This window comes from Sparassis crispa, assembly GCF_003851025.1.
Source record: "Sparassis crispa DNA, contig_000014F, whole genome shotgun sequence".
Classification (NCBI taxonomy): domain Eukaryota; kingdom Fungi; phylum Basidiomycota; class Agaricomycetes; order Polyporales; family Sparassidaceae; genus Sparassis; species Sparassis crispa.
Window position 1 is genome coordinate 691,539 of NW_020939761.1, and position 19,197 is coordinate 710,735.

A 19,197-nucleotide genomic window follows, 5' to 3' on the forward strand; every position below is an offset into this window, starting at 1 on the left:
TATCGCTCCAGTCACCGTGAGCGGCACGAAAAGCGAAACAGTCCAGTTGAGGAAACTGCTGATCCTGCATATTGAATGGGATAGTCAATCTGCAGGAGCCATTAGGGAGAGGCAGCAGGCAGGTAAAGGAACGCACTGGTTGTGTCAGTGCTTGAAGTCGATGGTCGGGCCTTTGCGGTCGAATTCGCGCTCGTATGGTGGGAGCTCTGAGATGACCCATGCGACGAGTCATGCCGCTGTGGCGACAGTCCTGGAAGTAGCGTACAATCGAATTATTCATACAGATTTACTTGGAGTGGGGAATGATCTTACTAGTCTACAACGTAGGAGCGGTCGAACTATGCGAACGCATCGTCGCCAAAAATTTGCCTAAATCCCCTCTGTAGGTTGAGGTCGTGAGCACCTTGAAGTTTCGGGGCAAATGGACGACTTCGAGCAAGTTGCGAACCCGTTTGCGAACCCGATCTACTGAAATTCAGAGAAACTTGCAGCCCGTATCCCCTCACAGAGCATATGGCCTGCGGGAGAAGCGTATCGTGTGCGTGGCTGCTCTTCTGTGGTGGACCATCCCATACGATTGTTCCATCGCATCTGAACTGTCTATTCGAAGGACCAATCGGGGCCGGGGCCGTCCGTCCACGCAGTAACTGGACCGCTGAAGTGATTAACAGTAAACGTGGGGAAACCTGAACGATCCATCGTGCCTGCCTTGAAGGACGAGTGATTACCCCATCGCTTCGCGAACGACTCGGTCATGGTGTGGTCCGTTGACGCCTCGCCTGGTCATCCATGACGTGAATGAGACCCCAGGCTTGTGCTGCAATAAGCGGAGACACTCGGAGTTGTCGAAATACGGCACCTGGGGAACGAAGCGGGAGATACCCTCTGTCGTGTACTCGCAGACGTGGCGCTCGAACAGCTTCTTCTCTGTGAAGTTCTGTAACCGCTTGTTAGCGAAGTTGACGCAGAACTGATCTAGGGAGTTCGGCCGGCTAGTCATGTTCTGGGGGCCAGGTAAGTCAAACAGTCCGATGAACATATTGAAGTCGTCGTGGCAAAGGCGTTGGCTGACGTGTTCGTTCAACCATGCAAACAGGAGGGAGTATAGCGGCTTCACGAGTTCGTCTCAGTTATCAGAGGCACCGTCGGGATCCAGGAAGATTGTACATAGCTCCTTCTTCACCATCTTCGTTCGGTACGATAGCGCAGCCTCCAAAGCTTCCGGCTGCACGCCCAAGAAATCTGCGACGATATCGAGGACATCCGTGTTGCACACGACAGCAGCGTCTTCGTTGCGAGAGCGATCAATATGGAATTCCAGGTTATCCAGATGGAAAATAGCAGCAGCAACCAGCTGGCACTTCTGCGCGACATGTCTTTTCGAGAATCCCACGCTCTTCAACACCACCTTCAACTGATCTAACCGCACGGCATCCTCATACCAGATGCACATTTCGCGAGGCACATAGCTTGAAATGGCGGGGAGATGGACATCGGTTGGACAGGTGACACACATGAAAGAGTCCCTTGCAGACAGTCAACGCCGTCGTGTCCACAGGGAACCCCATCAAAAGGAATCAGCTGGGGACAATCGTACCCGACACGCCAACTGTCCAAGTCGCAGGGATGCTGGACCTTCACGAACCGGTCATCCAATGGCCAATGGCGAAAGTGAACCGTAAGGCGGGGGTGCATTTAGCGAACTGGATCTATGATGCACGGACGGACCATACTACGAGGTGTACTTCTCGCGGAGTGCCGTGAGCGAGCTCGATCGCACGATCTGCTCTGCACACTGCAAGTCAGACATGTCTTGCGACGCGCATCACGAAAGGTTTCTGCTGAACATAATCCGCAGGCTAGAGTCAGCGAACCCTCTTCGATCTCTCCCGAAAGATGTCACGTACCAGTAACAGCCCGCTCACGTTGACGTCCTAGTCCCTACGGTCCTTAGCGGACCTGGACGTTCCGTGGTGGCCTCACGGAAGCACTCAACCTCTACTTCCGCTCCCTCGCCACTACAAGTTTGCCTGACAGTGCTCTGATGGTGACGGTCTACGTGGCCACGGCTCACGATTGAACGACGGACTCCTTCTCTACCTGCGGAGAAGACCTCGAGATATCCATCGTCTGGAAAAATGAGACACATGTCGGGAATGTCTACGACTTTGCTTACGCCATCTTGATCGAGATCCTCGTTTGCTTCTTGCACGGCACGCTGGGTGGGAGGGATATATCCACTGCACGCCTCCGCCTCGGCATCTTCGGCAAGCGGAGGAAGGGCAGTGTCCGCGCAGGAGAGTTCAACGCCTATGCCTTGCTTCTTGAAGATCGAGTTCCGAGACGCCTTGGAAAGATAACGCGGTGGAAACTCGGTGTCGACGACTTTTTTCGAGATCGACTCTATCGCCGGCATAAAGTCCTACATCGAGCGTTAGCCGATGGAAATTTGAAGCTGACATGTGCGCGTAGCTGAAATGACTCACTACAGGGAGGGCATACAGCTTGCATGCTGACGATCGGACGAGCAGCATCGCCCGCCAGAGACCAACAGGTGTAGATGTCGATTCATAGACGCTATGTCTGCGAAATAATCGACGAGGGCGAGTATCCCATCGTCGCCATGTTACGCACGGCACACCAGCTAGTCGTGTCGGCATCACGACCCTCTGGCTGCATCACTGAGCCATTGGGAGCTACGCACGAGCACAACGAGCGGCGGCTGGCTAAACAGCGGCAGGGAATGGTAGGGAGTAGGGGTAGTTAGTCGTTCAACATTCCTCGGGAAAGCAGTTGATCTTAAATTTTAGGTTTACCTGCCACGTGACTATGCTGTTCAAAGTGTACAACTATTATTTTACATATACACGCGGGTACATCTCTTTTTTTCGCAGTGCTTTAGTATCTTTTTGCGTGAGCCGTATTTATTCGCGCAACAACATTTTGCGTACACACTTTTCTGTCACCGCGCACTTTTTGAACTTTGGCGCTTAAGCAGCTGTCGCAACCCTCGGGGATAAGTCGGAAGTGCCCGGCGCTCTTTCTGTCGTGACTCGTTTGTCGGGCATGTCCCACTGCCGCCGCAGAGGCCTCCCGCCGTTGCTGCGCAATGTTTCCAACGCTTTGCATGTCATGCGTGACGGTGACCTTCCCTTAGAGGATGGTTTCCTCACATTTGGTAGTGTACATGTGTATTTATTACTTTAATACTTTCGTTCAAATCAGAGAAGTGCAAAAAATCGAAGAAATTATTTGTAAAATCCACCCCGCTTCAGGAGTGTCCTGCTCGTCGTGGATGGCGGTAAGCATGAGGTCGGATCGACCTAATTTGGATGCCGAGGGATTGCCAAATGAGACTTACATTTCGTGCGCGGCGATGTGTTTTCCCTGCCAAAAGTTGCATGCACGGGGAATTTATTTTTTGTAAAAAGTGACCGTCATAAGCTCCGAGGGCTCCGACAGTCTTGGAAGCGTCGAAAAAGTTTGCGGGACAAAAAAGTGCATGTGAAAAGTTTTTTTGTATGAAGTGACCGTCATAAAATTAGGCCTATCTGACCTCACGCCTGCGAATGGAAGCAGAGCAATGTGATCGCAGACGTATGATTCGAGTCTTACAACCTAGCTGCTAGGATCAGGCCTGTGGTGGTGCAGACCGACCAAGTGCTGAGGGATTGTCCACAGGTGGAACAAGGATACCAGGGTGAGCGCGAAGGACGTCACGGAGTGCCTCGTTCTGCAAAGAGTCTTAATCAGCCTGGCAGAAGAAGAAGGATGAAGGGGTGACATACGGTGCACTGAAGCTCGAGGTGCTTCAGCCACAGCTCAGAAGCGTCGTGCTGAAGACCCGCGATCATACTCTTAGAGTGGAAAAATGTGCCTGTCATTACGCAGCAAGGGCTAAACGGATGGGGCTCAACTTACCTTGGCCGTCCTGGAGTCGAGACCGCGAAAGGACTCGAGCTTTTCGAAAGGAATTGGAAAGAGGGAGTAATCGAGAAGCTGGTGGTGGAGACGGTCGATATGAGCCTCGAGGCTGGCAGTATAAATGGTGCGTCTGTGTGGTGCTCCCATCGTGCATCTGAAAGATGAGGTAAGGTAGATGACATTGCAGAAGGAGAATGAAATGAGCGCACATTTCCTCCGGAGTGAAGAGTGCCTTCTCGAGAGCATGACTCCATACCTTACGGCGCTTGGAACCCTCGTGCTTGCGTGAGGTGATGGTGCGTGCAGGAGGGGAACTGGGGGAGGGCTTAGCATATGGCTTCTCCTCGGCCTGGAAGCAGTAGGTCGGGTCGGGGGCAAGGGAGGTTGCCGGGAGCTGCTCCGTAAAGGACGCGAGAGGGTAGGGGGCGAAAGGGGTGAACGAGGAATTGACGGGAGAAGGACAGCAGCTGTCTGTGAGGGAAGAATACGTGGATTGAATGTAAGTGACAGGAAATTCCGAACCCGGAACGGATGGCTGGAGGGACGGCGGGGCGGGTGGCAGAGAGTCAGAGGGGTTCCTCTGTGGACCTTGGAGATCATAGAGAAAGTGGAAGTCATCCGGGGAGGAGCACGCCTCGTCGGCGTAGACGTGATCCATGTCGATGGGGGTATGGACTTCAAGGCGCGGTTCCGTTTATAATCCGCGGGAGCATCCTAGCCGAAGAGCAGAGGGGAGCGTCGCCCTTTGAGCGGTGCCTCCTCCAGCCCCGTTTACAGGGTCTGTGAGAGATCGTGGAGACTCCCGCCGAGTTCTAAAGGGACAGGTCACCATACTCACTACAGCTTTCTGTTTATGCATCCAGGCCTCTGGAGCCTGCAGGGCACCTTCGCCTACTTCCTCCTCGTCAGTGTGTCTGAGCACTTCATCTAAGATATACCTCATTCATACACGACTACTACCACGTGGCCGGTTTTCTCCATTCTCCTCCTCGCACCTCAACGATCTGAAGAATCGGTTCATGCACGATTTTAGCTACGGCATATACAATACTTTCTGCCGGAACCGATGTTCTTTCATTGTTGTTGTTGTTGAAGAGAATGCGAATCAGTTTCCACGTGGAGTGGTCGCGTATGAATGAGGCATATCTTACCCGAAATATATATTGCGCTAGCTCACGCAACGTTTCGGGCACGTTGTCACGCGAGGGAGATACCAAGTGGTCTTACTAATTGCAGCGTACTTATAATATATAGGATGCCACACTTTGGCACTAAACACTGACGGTATTGTTGGTGTCTTTGAACGGCATGCGGGTCGCTTTGAACGCGTGCTAAACTCGCTTGTGTGAGGATGTTGACGCGTCCCAAGTACACGTATCCAGCCGGCCCCGGCCAGTGCGTCATACCCCTCCTTCAATCAAGGAAGCTCAATCAAGGGTTCAATAAGGTCAATCAACCTTGACTCGTCAAAATGCAGTAGCCCGGCGCAGGAGTGCCAACTATGGCCTAATAACCCACAATCTTGGGCAAGCCTGAGATCCCATCGTAACAAGAGTCGAACGCTATATCGATCGGATACACCCCGACCTCCTTCCTATAAAACCGTCTGCTGCATATGCTCTATTACCACGCCTTGTCCCAGGCATGGATTCTTATTGCACCCCCTGCGACGAAATATGTTACTCCTCCGTAAATTCTTCTGATACGTCTTTCGGGGTAATACGTTCCGTCTCCATTCACACCGCATTATTCCCTCACCCTGTTGTCTCAGACTTTCTCATATGCATACGATAGCTTCGACTACTGTCCGTATCCTCCCTCTCAGTATGTACGACAAGAGCCACAGCCGGAAGGTCCTCCGCAGCTCCCCCTCCATGCGTCAATACCCATCTCCGGATATTCCACTCTGATCCTCCCCAACATTTCGCCCAGCACTCCGCCCACACAGGTCGGCAGCACCTCGCCCACCACCTCGCTAAACGACCCGCTGCCTCCGTTGCGAGGCTCGTCATCCGACACGAATCCGCTCGACAATTACGCGAATGCGCCTCAGGTCACATTCCCGACCCCTGCTCAGCTTCTTGCATACCTCCCTGCACGCAGTCTAAATGGAACTGGCTTGTCTGACCTTCGGCCCCCTGTGCGCATGGAGACCGTGCTGACAACGGAGAAGACGAAGTCGGGCAGGAAGCACACTGAGACGCGACGCAAGGCATACTTCCGCGCCGTCGCGGATGGCATCGGTTTTCAGGTGACCGATCCGTAAGCTCCAACCTCCCCAGTGGACAGCGGTGTACTGACTTCATTTGCAGAGACAACATTACTCAACATGCCAAGAGGCGGAGCTATCTGGAGTGTCTCGAACAGTATGTGCCGTGGCTTCGTGAGCGGATCCGGCACGCAGGGCGCGAGCCTGTCGAGTTCGAGTGCATCTCATTGTATCGCGGACTCGACAGCGTATCCTTCCGCGTTGCGTACCATATTTGACGACTTCAGCAACCTAGTGTCTGATTATGTTCCGCAGACGCTCCTCGTTCATATGCAAGACGAGGTCCGGAAACTTCACCTGCAGACGCTGGAGGATGAACGCACTGTAAGCTACTCCCTCACTCAACATTTACGGTCTGATCGTCACTGCACAGTTTATTAACCTCCAGAACCAAGTAGCGCGCCAGTCCGCAGCTTGAAGCGTCCTATCTGAGGTCTTTTCACCACTGCTCTATACGTCCGACTATTAGCCTCCATGCCCCGGCTTCCTGTTGTATTTAGTATCTGGCACCTAGTGTCTGACGTGGTCTCCGTCCTGCTGGTCTGGTGCATTCCGCGTAGGCTGTTTATTTACCGTACTGGCTGTAACTTCTGCTCTGTACCGCTGCGCCACTGCTGGCAGTGTACTGTACGTCCATTATTTATCAGATGTTCTATGTCGCGAAGGCGCGCTATGCTGTATATCCAGATGTAGGATTCCATCGTTGGCACCGTGGGCTACGACATATATGAAGCTCGCACTGGTCGAAGCAATTTTGACTAAATGTCTTTGTGGTCAATGTTAGCAGTAGGCGAGGTATCAGATACTTTCTACCACCTTACAGATATCTGAATACGTTTAAAAGGAAAAGACGAGTGGCGAAGGCCGCACTTCCACCGTTTGGGAGAACATGCGGGCGAACGTTAGACATAACCCCAGCGTCTGTCGCGACGAACGTTCAAACTAGTGCCATATTTTCCAACAGAGTCTGCCTTGCGTTTACCGTGGGTCAGTTTCACACGTACGTAAAGCACGTGTCTAGCTTACTAACGAGTCGAGTCTCTATCAATGGAGGGGTATAATAGAGATGGAATTGTCTTATTGAACATCAGCTGTCCATCGCGCTGCATAGGTGGACAAAAGATCAATCGCAATGACTTGTCACTCGGAAGACTGTTGTACTATCCTCCGATCACCTTCCATGGGCAACTAGCCGGTGACGCTTGGCGTCTCAGGCCGAACGTATCCTGTCATCAGAAAGACCAGTAAGATGCTTTTAAGACAATTCCCTCTCTGTAATCTGCCTGTTGCGGCCGGTGGTAAGCCTGTCGTGAGAGTTAGGGAAATTCCGTATAACGATCGATCGAGATAATCAATTCTACCCTTATGGTCCGCCGTGCCGCTACGAGCTTGAATGAATGGATGCCTTCCCGTAGCCGTTTAGAAACGTTCTAAACTAAATTTCGTCTCTAAATCTGGCCGGCACGTCGGCAAATTGATCTCCGCATACCGTGAGAGCAAAGTGAGCTCTTTCTAAACCTTATATCTGGAAGGGGGGGTCGACCCCCCCTTCCAGATTCTAAACGTCTCTCTAAACGATGATTTCGATCTCCGCCCACTCGCAATGCCCATCTTTGCCTATATTTGGTGCTGCATATTGCTTACATCATGCTGCCGCTCGTCCTCCGACCCTCTAGAACTTGGTTTGATCATCATCATGTTGCGACGCTACGGTTTCACAAATCCTGCTGTTCCGACACAGTGGGGTGTTTCGCAGTCCGCTTTGTGATTTAGAAGTGCTCCAAATCCTACGGGAAGGCATCCAATGAATGAATGAATTCGGCATTTATATACCGCAACAAGCAAGTCATGTGCTAAGACGCGGCGTCCTCCGGTCTGTACACGAATATCTACTGTACGACAGGGAGAACGTCCAGGTGGGGGAGGGTATGGCGTGGGTAGCTTGAGATTGGGATAGTAGGTAAATGTTAGGCATATTGCGTGTCTCGTGGGGTGTGGGGGCGGGTTTGAGGCGAGCCTCGGCGCCGTAGCGTAGACCATAAATCATGATGCATATCCAATAAATTAGAGAGAAACGGAGAAAGCATAGAGAATAGAAAATAGAAAAGCGGGGGTTGGCGACGTCTTCTCCCAGGGGCGCAAGTCGAATTTGTTCCCGTGGTGCACGTGCCACTTGGAAATGGTGGATCTGCAACGGACACTTCTGTAAGTGGAGAGGTATGAAAGTACGTAATCATTGTCAGCCCTTTTCTTGAGATTCCACATTACGCCGCCTCTTCCAAGACCATAAGATATCGGAAGTACGCAGCAAAGAATCTGGAAGTCCAATCCCATTATGCTTTTGTCATCATTCCACCCGCCGAGCATTGAAATTTGAAACATTGACAGATCGGCGGCGCATCGTTTGACAGGTCCAACGGCGTGTCGTGGAAACGCGTCTTTTTTTAGGTATCTTATATAGTGGTGTTCGAACTGCACGGATACTGGTTCAGAACATAATATGAGCGATTCATCGGATGATTGTGAGTCATCAGTGTAGACACTTGGAGCTTGAAGACTTGACATTTAGTGAATGCAGCCTACGCTGAACTTGCAGGCGATTGCTCGTCGACACCTGGACTAGAACCTCGTCGATATCTCTTTGTTGGAGCTCAATTAACACCTGTTAGGCGTATATTGGTCACGGATTTTGAAGGCGATACGTTGCTAAATACTTTCAGCCAACCGCAGTGTGTAGATTTTGGTACATGAGCCGGCTTTAACTTAGCCTGTGCTAGATGGCCCGCCTATGATAGCCGGCCCGAAATAACTGGGATAACAAGAGAAGATATGCACACAGGTGAAACTAAAACCTGCTTCCTTTGTTCTAGTTACGTTGCTCACAAGAGGTAGCACCTCCATTTTCAGGAGTCTATGCAGCCTTTGTCAACATCATTCCAAGTAAAATTCTGGTGGGACACAGTATTTACAGGACATTGACAGTACGTACCGGTCGGGCCATAGTATCTGATAGTGAATGCTGACTTCGAGATCCAAAGCTTATGTGCGTTTATAGAGAGTAACGACCCTTTCGTCTTGACTATTAGAGGCTGGTATATTTGTGGTACGGCATCTAGGTTTCATCTCCGGACTACGGTAAGTATTATCCTCGCACCCCATTACTGCCAGCTGTCAGCGAGACTAGGTCCCCGCAGCTGCACTGGCAGAAATCCCACCAAGTGTTTCTATAAGTGCCATGGTGTTTCTCAACGTCAGTGATGTCATACATCGAATATAGTGCAGATGCGACAACGTTGATCCTTTTCCAAGGTTCGCGATCCAGCTTCTTCCATCCTTCGTTCGTTCTCTCCCGCGTTTATAACTCGCATGAAGAATCTGCAGGTCGCCGATCTAGTAGCAGTCAGCTAGGTGTCACGCGGAATATGTGCCTGCTTGAGTAATCATAGACTCACTATATTCGGGCTGTCGAACCACGCGTTGATGATCGGCCCGAACGTGATCCAGGCCATCCTCGACGGCACGGGCGACAACTGAAAGGGTTTCCCGTTCCTCTTTGCGCTGTGCGCCGCCGCGAGCCTCGTCATCTGGTTCGGTGCGTCCCGTTATTTCTCTCGGCCTGCTGTTTCTATAGTTTGTGCTTGCGCGAGCTGAGAATGAGTTTTTTTGGCGTGTAGGGGTGGATGTGAGGAGGGGACAGCGAATGCGGTCGCGTGGGCAGGGCGGCATCGCTCGTATACGGACACGGGCGTGCTCAGGGCGGACGACGATTCGGTAACGAGCGGCAGTCTGCGCGAAGCCTTTTTTCTTCCCCTTGTTCAGTCCTTTTGTTGGCGCCGACCCTCGTGTCAGATGACGATGGTATGCCTTTGGAAGTTCGTAGGAGCGCAACGGTGTACCGGAGTGGCGCGATGAACGTCGATTGCGGCAAAATTCTTCAGCCGCATGCTTCACATCGGTAAGATAGAAACATTCCCAGTTGTCCATGAGGCAAGATCGGAGGGCAGGAGTGTCCATGCCTTGAAGGTGTATAGCCACTTGAGGCGATATGGGCGGGGAGAGAGCAGAACGGCAATTCGCTGAGTTGTCATCCCTACCAAGGCGGCGTGGAACTGCACGCCGAGATTATTCCATCGGCTCCCGACAATGCAGTGGAGTATCGTACGCAATGTCTCGCGATGCGCGAAGAACCCCAAGCGACGAGGTGGACTTACATCCTCTTTTTTCCCTTCACTGCTGCACTTGTGAGTCGCCTCCGTTCTCCAGCACTTAGTCTGCACTTAGCCATCACTGACTGTGCGCGTAGGATGTCATGATTGGTATCTTCGGAACGTCGGAAGGCGTAGGGGTCGACGCTCTGGAACCAGTGGGACGTCTTCGACGAGATGTTCGAGCATTCGTGGAATGGGAAGATGTGCTTCGTTATGTTCCTCCTCGCGCTCTGTGCCGCAGTCTTCGACTTTGGCACTATCCTCGGTAAGAACTTACCCCCATTCGCCAGTAACATTACCGCGTGCATGCCGATGGTTTTCAATTTCTTCCGTGGGATGCGGCTCTACTGCTGACACCGCACTCATCTCTGCATATGCTTGTGGCTTGACAGTGTGTTGGGCCGGAATTTGCACCATCTATCTTGGACATTGGCTATAGTACGAAGGCCATGTCACTCCGGCACTTGTGTGCTCACTTTCTAGGCAGCGTGTTCCCTTCTAGTGGAGCTCGTGCGGTGAGTTGTACGGTGAGTATTCATATTGACCTAGGGTGCAGGCAGGTATGCAGGGCAGATCGAACTTCTTTTTTTCTTGGCCTGCCAGTGAGTATGCGGATGACATGAAGTAGCAGAAGCTGGACAGGCTGTAGTAGGAGTAGGCCAAGGCATGCATATATGTTCACCACGGAGGTCATTACTAGTCCTACGTATCCACAGTATCTGCCCAGCCACGGTTACTCTATGAGATTACAAAGCTCCCATTGCTTGACCTGCGGTCCTACGGAGTGACTGGGGGAGGGAGGGAGGGAGGTATATTCCGGCTTGGGTCCCAATCAGGAACGCCGGTTTTCTGTACTATACATGGTTTAACATGATGACCCATCATGTTGACAGGCAACTGAACCGATGACGAGGCGCCAGTGTCAGAAATGGAACCGTCTTCTAAATGCCACCACAAGTTATGGGCGTGTGCAAAGAGAGCGTATAATGCCAGAAGACTAATGCGTTAGTAAATTCAGCTTGAGGTACGATCTCTAATGGCTCTGAAGTCCAAAGGCCGAAGCTTGGACCAGTTGGCTGTTAGCAATCTCATTTCATCTCTTCCTTTCCTATCAGCAAAAATAGGGTGTCGCAAGGCGATCCATTCAATATATGCATCAAAACCATTGAGTGAGCTGATCAAGCAGCAGAGAACGAGGCAGTGTACGTACCGCTCTCGTTCCTTCCATTCGGCTCTTGCACTGCCCCCTTCGCGCCATGCTGCCGTAGGATCTCCTGCTTCAGCGGCCTTCTGATTCCTCTTTGCATGCGCACTGGTACCCACAGCGGGCCCAGATTTGTGCAGCACATCGATGAGATCGGTGAGGAGCTTGTCCACCAGCCTGTTAGGCAAAAAAGGGCACGAGAAAACAGAGCGCGGTCCATCCCGCGGCATAGGTAACGAAGTACGACAAAGCGGACATTCCAGAACCTCGTGCCAGCGGCCGCACTCGTAGTGAAGGTGCGAGAAGAACCACTTAAGGATACATACAGCGCAGTAAGAGTGTCCACATTGTGACATCATAAGCGCATATGGGCACGCCCTGAAATTCGAACATGTCAATATACTGAGCGTGGAGTTTGCCTGGAAATAAAAAGTGAGCGTACATAACGTCGAAGCATCTGAAAATGGTTGTCACACTTTGTAACACGACAGACGTATAAAAGCTCACAGTGTGCAAGTGAAGCTCTCCTCGAGCTGCGCCAGAACCTGCTCTGCTGGACTGCCTATCACGCTGCCTATCAGTTCCTCGGCTTCCTGTTCTCTCTTCACGACAGCCGCATCGCGTTCGTTCAGTTTCGCCTCGGTGCGTGCAAGCGCCTCCTCTTTCTTCGTGACGTCTTCCTCCCTTTTGTTCAAGCTATCTTCAGACTTCCTAAGCTCCGCAACCTCGGCTTGAAACTCGTCGCGCTCGCATTTCAGGGACCTCTGCCGCAGCTCGTACTCCTCTATCTTCTTCCGTATCGCATCATCCTGGTCCCGGGACGAGCCTGCGACTGGGTGAGTTACTTCGCGCTGACGGAAATCTGATTCAGTCAGTCCGCTGGGTCGACCAGAATTAGCGACTTCTGCAACAGGTTCCTGAATGGTTTTCTCCAAAATTCTGGGTTTTTTGGCAGGACGAGCGTCATCATCTAGTGCCTTCTTTGTTTTCCTTGATCCTGGATAGATTAAGTAAAGTCAGATGCATATATAAATGGACGTCCAAGGGGTGTTGCTGTGACTGACCTGCGGGTTTCGAACGAGAAGAGACGCTGCGGGATACCTCCTTATCACCGCCACCAGTATTCACCCCCTTTGTGGAAGAGCGAGTTTTCCTACCCGCAGACCTAGTCAGCATGTCGCAGACGCATACTACTACTGTACCCGCGTGTATGGTAGCAACGTCACGCGTCACAAGAGGTCCGTTGCAGAGTCCTCCGGTCACAAGTCACAACCCCGTCGTTGCTGGCTCAGATCTGTGTCACACCGGTTGGGGGCCAATTTTCGGGCCCCCGCAGCCGCGTAGGGGTTGTTGGTGCCAGCTAATTGGGCATACAGGGAGAGCAGATCAGAAAATTGAGCATGATCGGCGGTGTTACCGCCTGTGTTCTGCGGCGCGAAATTCGGGTTCATCGCGACTGAAAGAATCAGATAGTGGAACGAATTGGGAACGAAGGCTTCAAGGGAAAAGCTGGATGCTAGGCGCCCGTGCTTTCGCGTAAATCCCGTGACTGGACGCGTTCTACGATTGTAAGAACTGCTTTAAGTCCTACTACGTACAGTATGCCAGTCTGAGCCGCGTCGTATACTTTCCCAGAAGGATTCTCTGCCATGCCGCAGTCCGTCTTGGTTGTCTGTCTTGGCAACATTTGTCCCATCGGGGAGGCCGTCTTGAGGCATGTCGCAATCGAGCGAGGCGTCGACCTCACTGTGGATTCCGCAGGTACTGCACGGTATCGCATCGGCGAGGATCCAGATGACCGGTGCGAAAGAAGCAAGAGGAGTATGTGCTCAATGTCAACCATCCAACACTCTTCTGACTTGACCGCAGTTTTTTGAAATGCATTGCGGTTCAGACGACAACACTTTGATCTCCCACCTGAAGGCACATATTTAGTACGTCACATCCGACCGTAAATTGCACGGAATTTAACGGTTTGTTTTATTGAAGCAACAATGTATCTCTTGGGATCCTAAATAGGGCGCAGACGAATAAGCTATAGAATCATGTCCAGGATGCTACATTGCGAACCCAAGGCAACACTTACCACGACTGGGCCTGTGAACCAGCAAAGCAATTCAAAAAACCTCACAAAACATGAAAAATTTGTATCTATCAAGTCCATAGGGCAAAAATTGATGGAGAAACTTGGTATCACCACTTCCGACCTATTTCCGTGGAAGAGGATGCTAGAAGTTTTAGCTGATGCTGGAGCCATATTGGTCAACTATCCTGAGGTTGTCAGGCTGCCCTTGCCTACTTCCGCGAAGAAAGGCATCACTCAACTGACGAAGGTCGAGATTGACATGCTCCACGCGGCAATGACGCGTACAAGGAACCCTTTTGATATCCAGAAATATGAGGGGAAGCTCGAAGGTCGGACAGCGTTACTGTCCGTGTGATGAATGTCTGATCTTGTTCTACCTGTAGACCTACAATCGTCACTCGTCCCCGTAATCTACGGTGGTTCTCCTGGCCCTGATTCCCAAGGAAAGACGGGTTTGAGGTTGTTTCGGAATGGTAGGAGTGTAAACCGAGGTTCCCGCCGAATGAGTGACGACGAGGATGCTGAGGAAAATTCTGGAACCGAAGAAGGATTCCCCATCCTGGAGGTGCCGGTGGCAGCAGATCTACCTGTTAGGGGACGACGCGATCGAGTCGATCGAGTCGGATTCTGATGCAGAGATCGATCAGTTAGTGTCATCCTCCCCACCACTCGCTCGGCGCACTCGCTCCCACTCAGCGATGAAGGTTGTGTCTTCAAGTCGTCGAATGAACTTACTCAGTGGCCGCCAAGTTAATCCAGGTGCCGCAGGGAGAGATGCTATCTCTGAAGAGCCTCTGGCCGACGAAACTTCATTGCACCGACCACTGCTTGGCACTAAGCGTAAAGGGGAAACTTCTGCGGGCGACGATGCAAATATTACACAGCCGTTAGCACCCCCTCAAATTGGCATTACGGCTCATAACACAGAACCTAGCTCGAGTGCGCAAGACCTTCGGATGCCCCAAGACGAAGGATTACTGGCCAATTCGATGCCCAGTACGAAACGTCTACGGGTTCATTTCGAAAATTCCATAGCAGACGCTGCTGCGGATCACGGCCTCCGTCATTCGCAGTGTACGAGCGAAGGTAACACCTATGTCACGGAACCGAGCTCAGGCTCGCCACTGCAGTTTCATCCCTATCCTGCGTTCCTTGCATGCAGAATTCACTGCGTTCGACGTGACGCGGAGACTATTGTTGGTAGGCTTACTACAGAGGTGCGCAAGATGCGATCGAGATCGAGACCACTATTGCTCAACAGAAAAATGACGTGTTGCACAAACATGTCCATCGTTCAGTTCGAGCCAGAACCTCTGTCTTTGCGTTCTCAATGGCTGCGGTCAGCTTGGGGGCCCGGTGCGTGGACTATGCAACGAGTTCGTCGTGAAACTCGAACTGCCAGACGTATTCTCGTCGTCGTTGTGCATTTGCAAGAAAGGCCTGTACCGCGCCGTCCGTCGTTCAATCGTGAGCCGTGGCCACGTAGACCGTCACCATCAGAGCACTGTCAGGCAAACTTGTAGTGGCGAGGGAGCGGAAGTAGAGGTTGAGTGCTTCCGTGAGGCCACCACGGAACGTCCAGGTCCGCTAAGGACCGTAGGGACTAGGACGTCAACGTGAGCGGGCTGTTACTGGTACGTGACATCTTTCGGGAGAGATCGAAGAGGGTTCGCTGACTCTAGCCTGCGGATTATGTTCAGCAGAAACCTTTCGTGATGCGCGTCGCAAGACATGTCTGACTTGCAGTGTGCAGAGCAGATCGTGCGATCGAGCTCGCTCACGGCACTCCGCGAGAAGTACACCTCGTAGTATGGTCCGTCCGTGCATCATAGATCCAGTTCGCTAAATGCACCCCCGCCTTACGGTTCACTTTCGCCATTGGCCATTGGATGACCGGTTCGTGAAGGTCCAGCATCCCTGCGACTTGGACAGTTGGCGTGTCGGGTACGATTGTCCCCAGCTGATTCCTTTTGATGGGGTTCCCTGTGGACACGACGGCGTTGACTGTCTGCAAGGGACTCTTTCATGTGTGTCACCTGTCCAACCGATGTCCATCTCCCCGCCATTTCAAGCTATGTGCCTCGCGAAATGTGCATCTGGTATGAGGATGCCGTGCGGTTAGATCAGTTGAAGGTGGTGTTGAAGAGCGTGGGATTCTCGAAAAGACATGTCGCGCAGAAGTGCCAGCTGGTTGCTGCTGCTATTTTCCATCTGGATAACCTGGAATTCCATATTGATCGCTCTCGCAACGAAGACGCTGCTGTCGTGTGCAACACGGATGTCCTCGATATCGTCGCAGATTTCTTGGGCGTGCAGCCGGAAGCTTTGGAGGCTGCGCTATCGTACCGAACGAAGATGGTGAAGAAGGAGCTATGTACAATCTTCCTGGATCCCGACGGTGCCTCTGATAACTGAGACGAACTCGTGAAGCCGCTATACTCCCTCCTGTTTGCATGGTTGAACGAACACGTCAGCCAACGCCTTTGCCACGACGACTTCAATATGTTCATCGGACTGTTTGACTTACCTGGCCCCCAGAACATGACTAGCCGGCCGAACTCCCTAGATCAGTTCTGCGTCAACTTCGCTAACAAGCGGTTACAGGACTTCACACAGAAGATGCGATGTTCCCTTCGGCCATTGACGGCGATCTTCTTGAACTCGTCCATCTGTCGTACGGCTTACGTCTTGTTGATGACGCTAAGCATCTTCAGGCGGGTGATGTTTTCAAGATTGAGACACACATTGTCTCCGTTATCAACAGCAATGCCGGCAAGACTGTGCGAGTTAAATGCTTCGCTATCAGAGGCAGAAAGCCCGTAATCGAGGTTGTGTCTACTTTCCTCTACCATAGTAACTACTCCGAATACGACAACACATTCGAATTTTTCGATACTCTGGATTACTCCATAGAGCTGGCGACCGAAGCTGACGTATTGCAGTCGGTTTTTTGGATGGCACCTCCGTCTTTCCATGTTTCTATGCAGTAGTTCCGCTGTAACGGGGTTTCCGAATAGATCATCCTAAGCTTTGACGGTTCTCTTCTTATCCGAGTCTAACCCGTCAACGGGAGAAGTACTTCCTAGAGCGTCTGCTAACGTTACTTCAGGTTACTTCACGGGTCGAACAAGCAGATGGATTGCCAGTGTAAGTTCGTTATATTACCAATCAATCATCTCGTGGACTTGGGCGGCCACCGGTTTACCTATGCCTATTGGATCCGTTGTCTGGATGGATGAGGAATAGTGCGCTTACACCAGGGAGTATTTAAGGCGGTCCGAGCCATGGCATGGTGAAGCCGAAGAGCACGTCCGCGGTATCTGTATTTTGCACATCTCTTGCAGCCCCAGTACTCCCTCCCCTCTGTGCCCCTTCGAAATGTCCTCGCCTGTCTCCTGTACTGGGCTCGAAGAGGCACTTGACGAACATGTGTCATCGTATGATCTTGAGGACGACGTTACCGGAGAGGCAGAGGCCCATGGCCCACTTCCGTGGAGTGTCATTAAGCTTGTCCCTCTTGAAGAGGCTGAAGATGAATCTGAACAATCTGTCGCGAACGGTGGTGCCTCTCCTTTCAATGGTGGTATTACCACTGCGAGCTACGGCGCCACTGCCACGAATGGCAGTGTCGCTGGTGGGAACGGTGATAGGCCAGGGAATAGTCCTGGTTGGAGTGCAGTGCTTGACGCTGCCTCTCGTGGTGTCTCGGATGGCACAGACAAGGAATATCGTCGGTATGTTCGTTTCACCCATTTGTCCAATTAATCACGGGCCGCTGATCGATACAAGCCTCATGCATATGTTTTCCCACTGGGTCCACCAGCTCAAACTGGTTAGCGACAACTACGACGTGTTCGGAAATACTATTTCTGAGAAGACGCCTGAATGGATCTCGATGTGGATTCTTTCAGCGTAAGGCTCTTCTCTGTTTATGTGGTCACAAATTGATGTGGCCAAGTTGCGACGAAATGAACATGGACGGATCGAGGAAACCCAAAGACATGACTCGAGCGACATATAGTCATGCGATGAAAATGCGGGCTTCGCTTACCTATGGTTACGGTCGATTGTGCTCGCGTGGTACTCTCCCATGGCATCAGACGGAAGGCGGCAGTTGGAGAGGCAATCCGTCCATTTCCACTCAAGTTTCTCGTTATATGGTTTCGCTTCGCAGACGCAAGGTGAATATATCTTACTAAGGTTGTACGAAATGATCTGTCACATCTTCGATCTAGGCGCATAGTGGTGAGGCTGCAATGAGTTCTCGTGCTATCACGCCGGAGGTCTTGGAGGATCTATGGGTGTTCAATCACTTGCCCGAAAACTGGACTATTCAGCCTTATGCTCCCGAACGCCCTAGAAAAACCTGGGGAGGCGGGAGAGTTCGACGAGCACTACACTGTGGCTACACCCTTGCCTTCTGGTGTCTGCTACGTTTCGACGAGCTGCTCAACATTCAACTTCACGACATCGAACGCGTTTCCCCTACGTGTGTCAAGCTAAGTTTGCCTTTTCGGAAGACAGAACAATTTGGGCGTGAGTAGGTCTGTTCATCGGATGCGATATACTACTGAATTTGCCGTCCCCAGAATGCAAGCCATTCTATTTACACTTATTCCATGTATCTGAGGCTCATCTTTGTCCCGTCCGCGCCCTCGCCGAGTGGATTGTTTGCTCCCAAATTACCTCCGGGTATCTTTTTCGTGATATCGATATCCATGATCGTGTCTGTATGACCAACAAACGCATGGTAGATTTCCTTTATTGCATGCATAGAATCCCCCTTCTAGCTGACAGCATTTCTTAGTCTCAGGAGAAGTTCCTTGAGTTCTTCCGCAACAATCTGCTTGATGTCGGCCGTGATCCTGATCCATACGGTACTCACTCCTTTCGCCGAGGAGGTTGTCAATGGTTGTCAAGTGGTTGTCGTTGGCCCCTGCGCAGGATTTGCGACTGGGGAGGTTGGTCCCTTGATCTGAGCTACAGGACTATTATCAGGTACATAATTTCTTGGAACGACGAGCCCCTCGAACCGCGGGAGGACTTCCTCAATCCAGCACGTGGGTTCGTGAAGCGTTGCTATGCGTGTGGTCGTACCTGCCCTTGTTCTTAAGAAGTTGGGAGTTGAAGGTGCCATTCGTTATCTAATGCCGTAATCATGTATTGGAAGGGTTACCGAAAATTTGCTACTAGTATTGAAGTCGTGTATCTGCATCTGTTGTCTACTTTGACTTTGCACCAAGAGACCTACACTTCTGCACGTCAGCACAAAGCACCAAAGGAGGGAATTGGATGCACGCACTCCCTTGTGTTCTAGATGGGGCTTCTTGATTTGCAGCCAGCATGGACCCATTATTCTGCGATGGACTTGAGCGCACCTAGTCTCGTCCCCGTTGCACTCTTCAACGCCTTCTCCACGTTGAACAGAGAGAGATAGAACCGGATCTGGTTCATCAGTTACGACACGTCAGCACCAGTTTCGCATCCTCGAGCCATGCGACGCACC

The 19,197-nt window shown here is 51.7% G+C and overlaps 9 protein-coding genes across 9 annotated transcripts; 5 read left to right on the forward strand and 4 right to left on the reverse strand.

The window, feature by feature from the left end:
• Positions 1 to 600: 600 nt before the first annotated feature.
• SCP_1502310 (hypothetical protein) lies at positions 601 to 1,039 on the reverse strand (the record flags this gene model as incomplete). The annotated part of the gene is made up of 2 exons (XM_027764335.1): positions 601 to 779; positions 835 to 1,039. 2 exons carry the CDS (start codon positions 1,037 to 1,039, stop codon positions 601 to 603), a joined length of 384 nt encoding a protein of 127 aa, XP_027620136.1.
• An 87-nt stretch (positions 1,040 to 1,126) lies between these two features.
• SCP_1502320 (hypothetical protein) lies at positions 1,127 to 1,453 on the reverse strand (the record flags this gene model as incomplete). Its single annotated transcript, XM_027764336.1, has 1 exon — positions 1,127 to 1,453. One exon carries the CDS (start codon positions 1,451 to 1,453, stop codon positions 1,127 to 1,129), a length of 327 nt encoding a protein of 108 aa, XP_027620137.1.
• A 2,178-nt stretch (positions 1,454 to 3,631) lies between these two features.
• SCP_1502330 (hypothetical protein) lies at positions 3,632 to 4,582 on the reverse strand (the record flags this gene model as incomplete). The annotated part of the gene is made up of 4 exons (XM_027764337.1): positions 3,632 to 3,733; positions 3,789 to 3,857; positions 3,922 to 4,078; positions 4,134 to 4,582. The coding sequence occupies 4 exons, from the start codon at positions 4,580 to 4,582 to the stop codon at positions 3,632 to 3,634; spliced, it is 777 nt and encodes a 258-aa protein (XP_027620138.1).
• A 986-nt stretch (positions 4,583 to 5,568) lies between these two features.
• On the forward strand, positions 5,569 to 6,611 carry SCP_1502340 (hypothetical protein; the record flags this gene model as incomplete). Its single annotated transcript, XM_027764338.1, has 5 exons — positions 5,569 to 5,640; positions 5,696 to 6,186; positions 6,237 to 6,393; positions 6,449 to 6,517; positions 6,567 to 6,611. 5 exons carry the CDS (start codon positions 5,569 to 5,571, stop codon positions 6,609 to 6,611), a joined length of 834 nt encoding a protein of 277 aa, XP_027620139.1.
• Positions 6,612 to 10,368: 3,757 nt separating this feature from the next.
• On the forward strand, positions 10,369 to 10,755 carry SCP_1502350 (hypothetical protein; the record flags this gene model as incomplete). Its single annotated transcript, XM_027764339.1, has 2 exons — positions 10,369 to 10,434; positions 10,537 to 10,755. The coding sequence occupies 2 exons, from the start codon at positions 10,369 to 10,371 to the stop codon at positions 10,753 to 10,755; spliced, it is 285 nt and encodes a 94-aa protein (XP_027620140.1).
• A 660-nt stretch (positions 10,756 to 11,415) lies between these two features.
• Positions 11,416 to 12,781, reverse strand: SCP_1502360 (predicted protein; the record flags this gene model as incomplete). The annotated part of the gene is made up of 5 exons (XM_027764340.1): positions 11,416 to 11,509; positions 11,612 to 11,782; positions 12,048 to 12,062; positions 12,113 to 12,602; positions 12,670 to 12,781. The coding sequence occupies 5 exons, from the start codon at positions 12,779 to 12,781 to the stop codon at positions 11,416 to 11,418; spliced, it is 882 nt and encodes a 293-aa protein (XP_027620141.1).
• Positions 12,782 to 15,779: 2,998 nt separating this feature from the next.
• SCP_1502370 (hypothetical protein) lies at positions 15,780 to 16,106 on the forward strand (the record flags this gene model as incomplete). Its single annotated transcript, XM_027764341.1, has 1 exon — positions 15,780 to 16,106. One exon carries the CDS (start codon positions 15,780 to 15,782, stop codon positions 16,104 to 16,106), a length of 327 nt encoding a protein of 108 aa, XP_027620142.1.
• A 209-nt stretch (positions 16,107 to 16,315) lies between these two features.
• SCP_1502380 (hypothetical protein) lies at positions 16,316 to 16,681 on the forward strand (the record flags this gene model as incomplete). Its single annotated transcript, XM_027764342.1, has 1 exon — positions 16,316 to 16,681. One exon carries the CDS (start codon positions 16,316 to 16,318, stop codon positions 16,679 to 16,681), a length of 366 nt encoding a protein of 121 aa, XP_027620143.1.
• Positions 16,682 to 17,069: 388 nt separating this feature from the next.
• SCP_1502390 (hypothetical protein) lies at positions 17,070 to 17,607 on the forward strand (the record flags this gene model as incomplete). The annotated part of the gene is made up of 2 exons (XM_027764343.1): positions 17,070 to 17,425; positions 17,481 to 17,607. The coding sequence occupies 2 exons, from the start codon at positions 17,070 to 17,072 to the stop codon at positions 17,605 to 17,607; spliced, it is 483 nt and encodes a 160-aa protein (XP_027620144.1).
• Between the last annotated feature and the right edge of the window lie 1,590 nt (positions 17,608 to 19,197).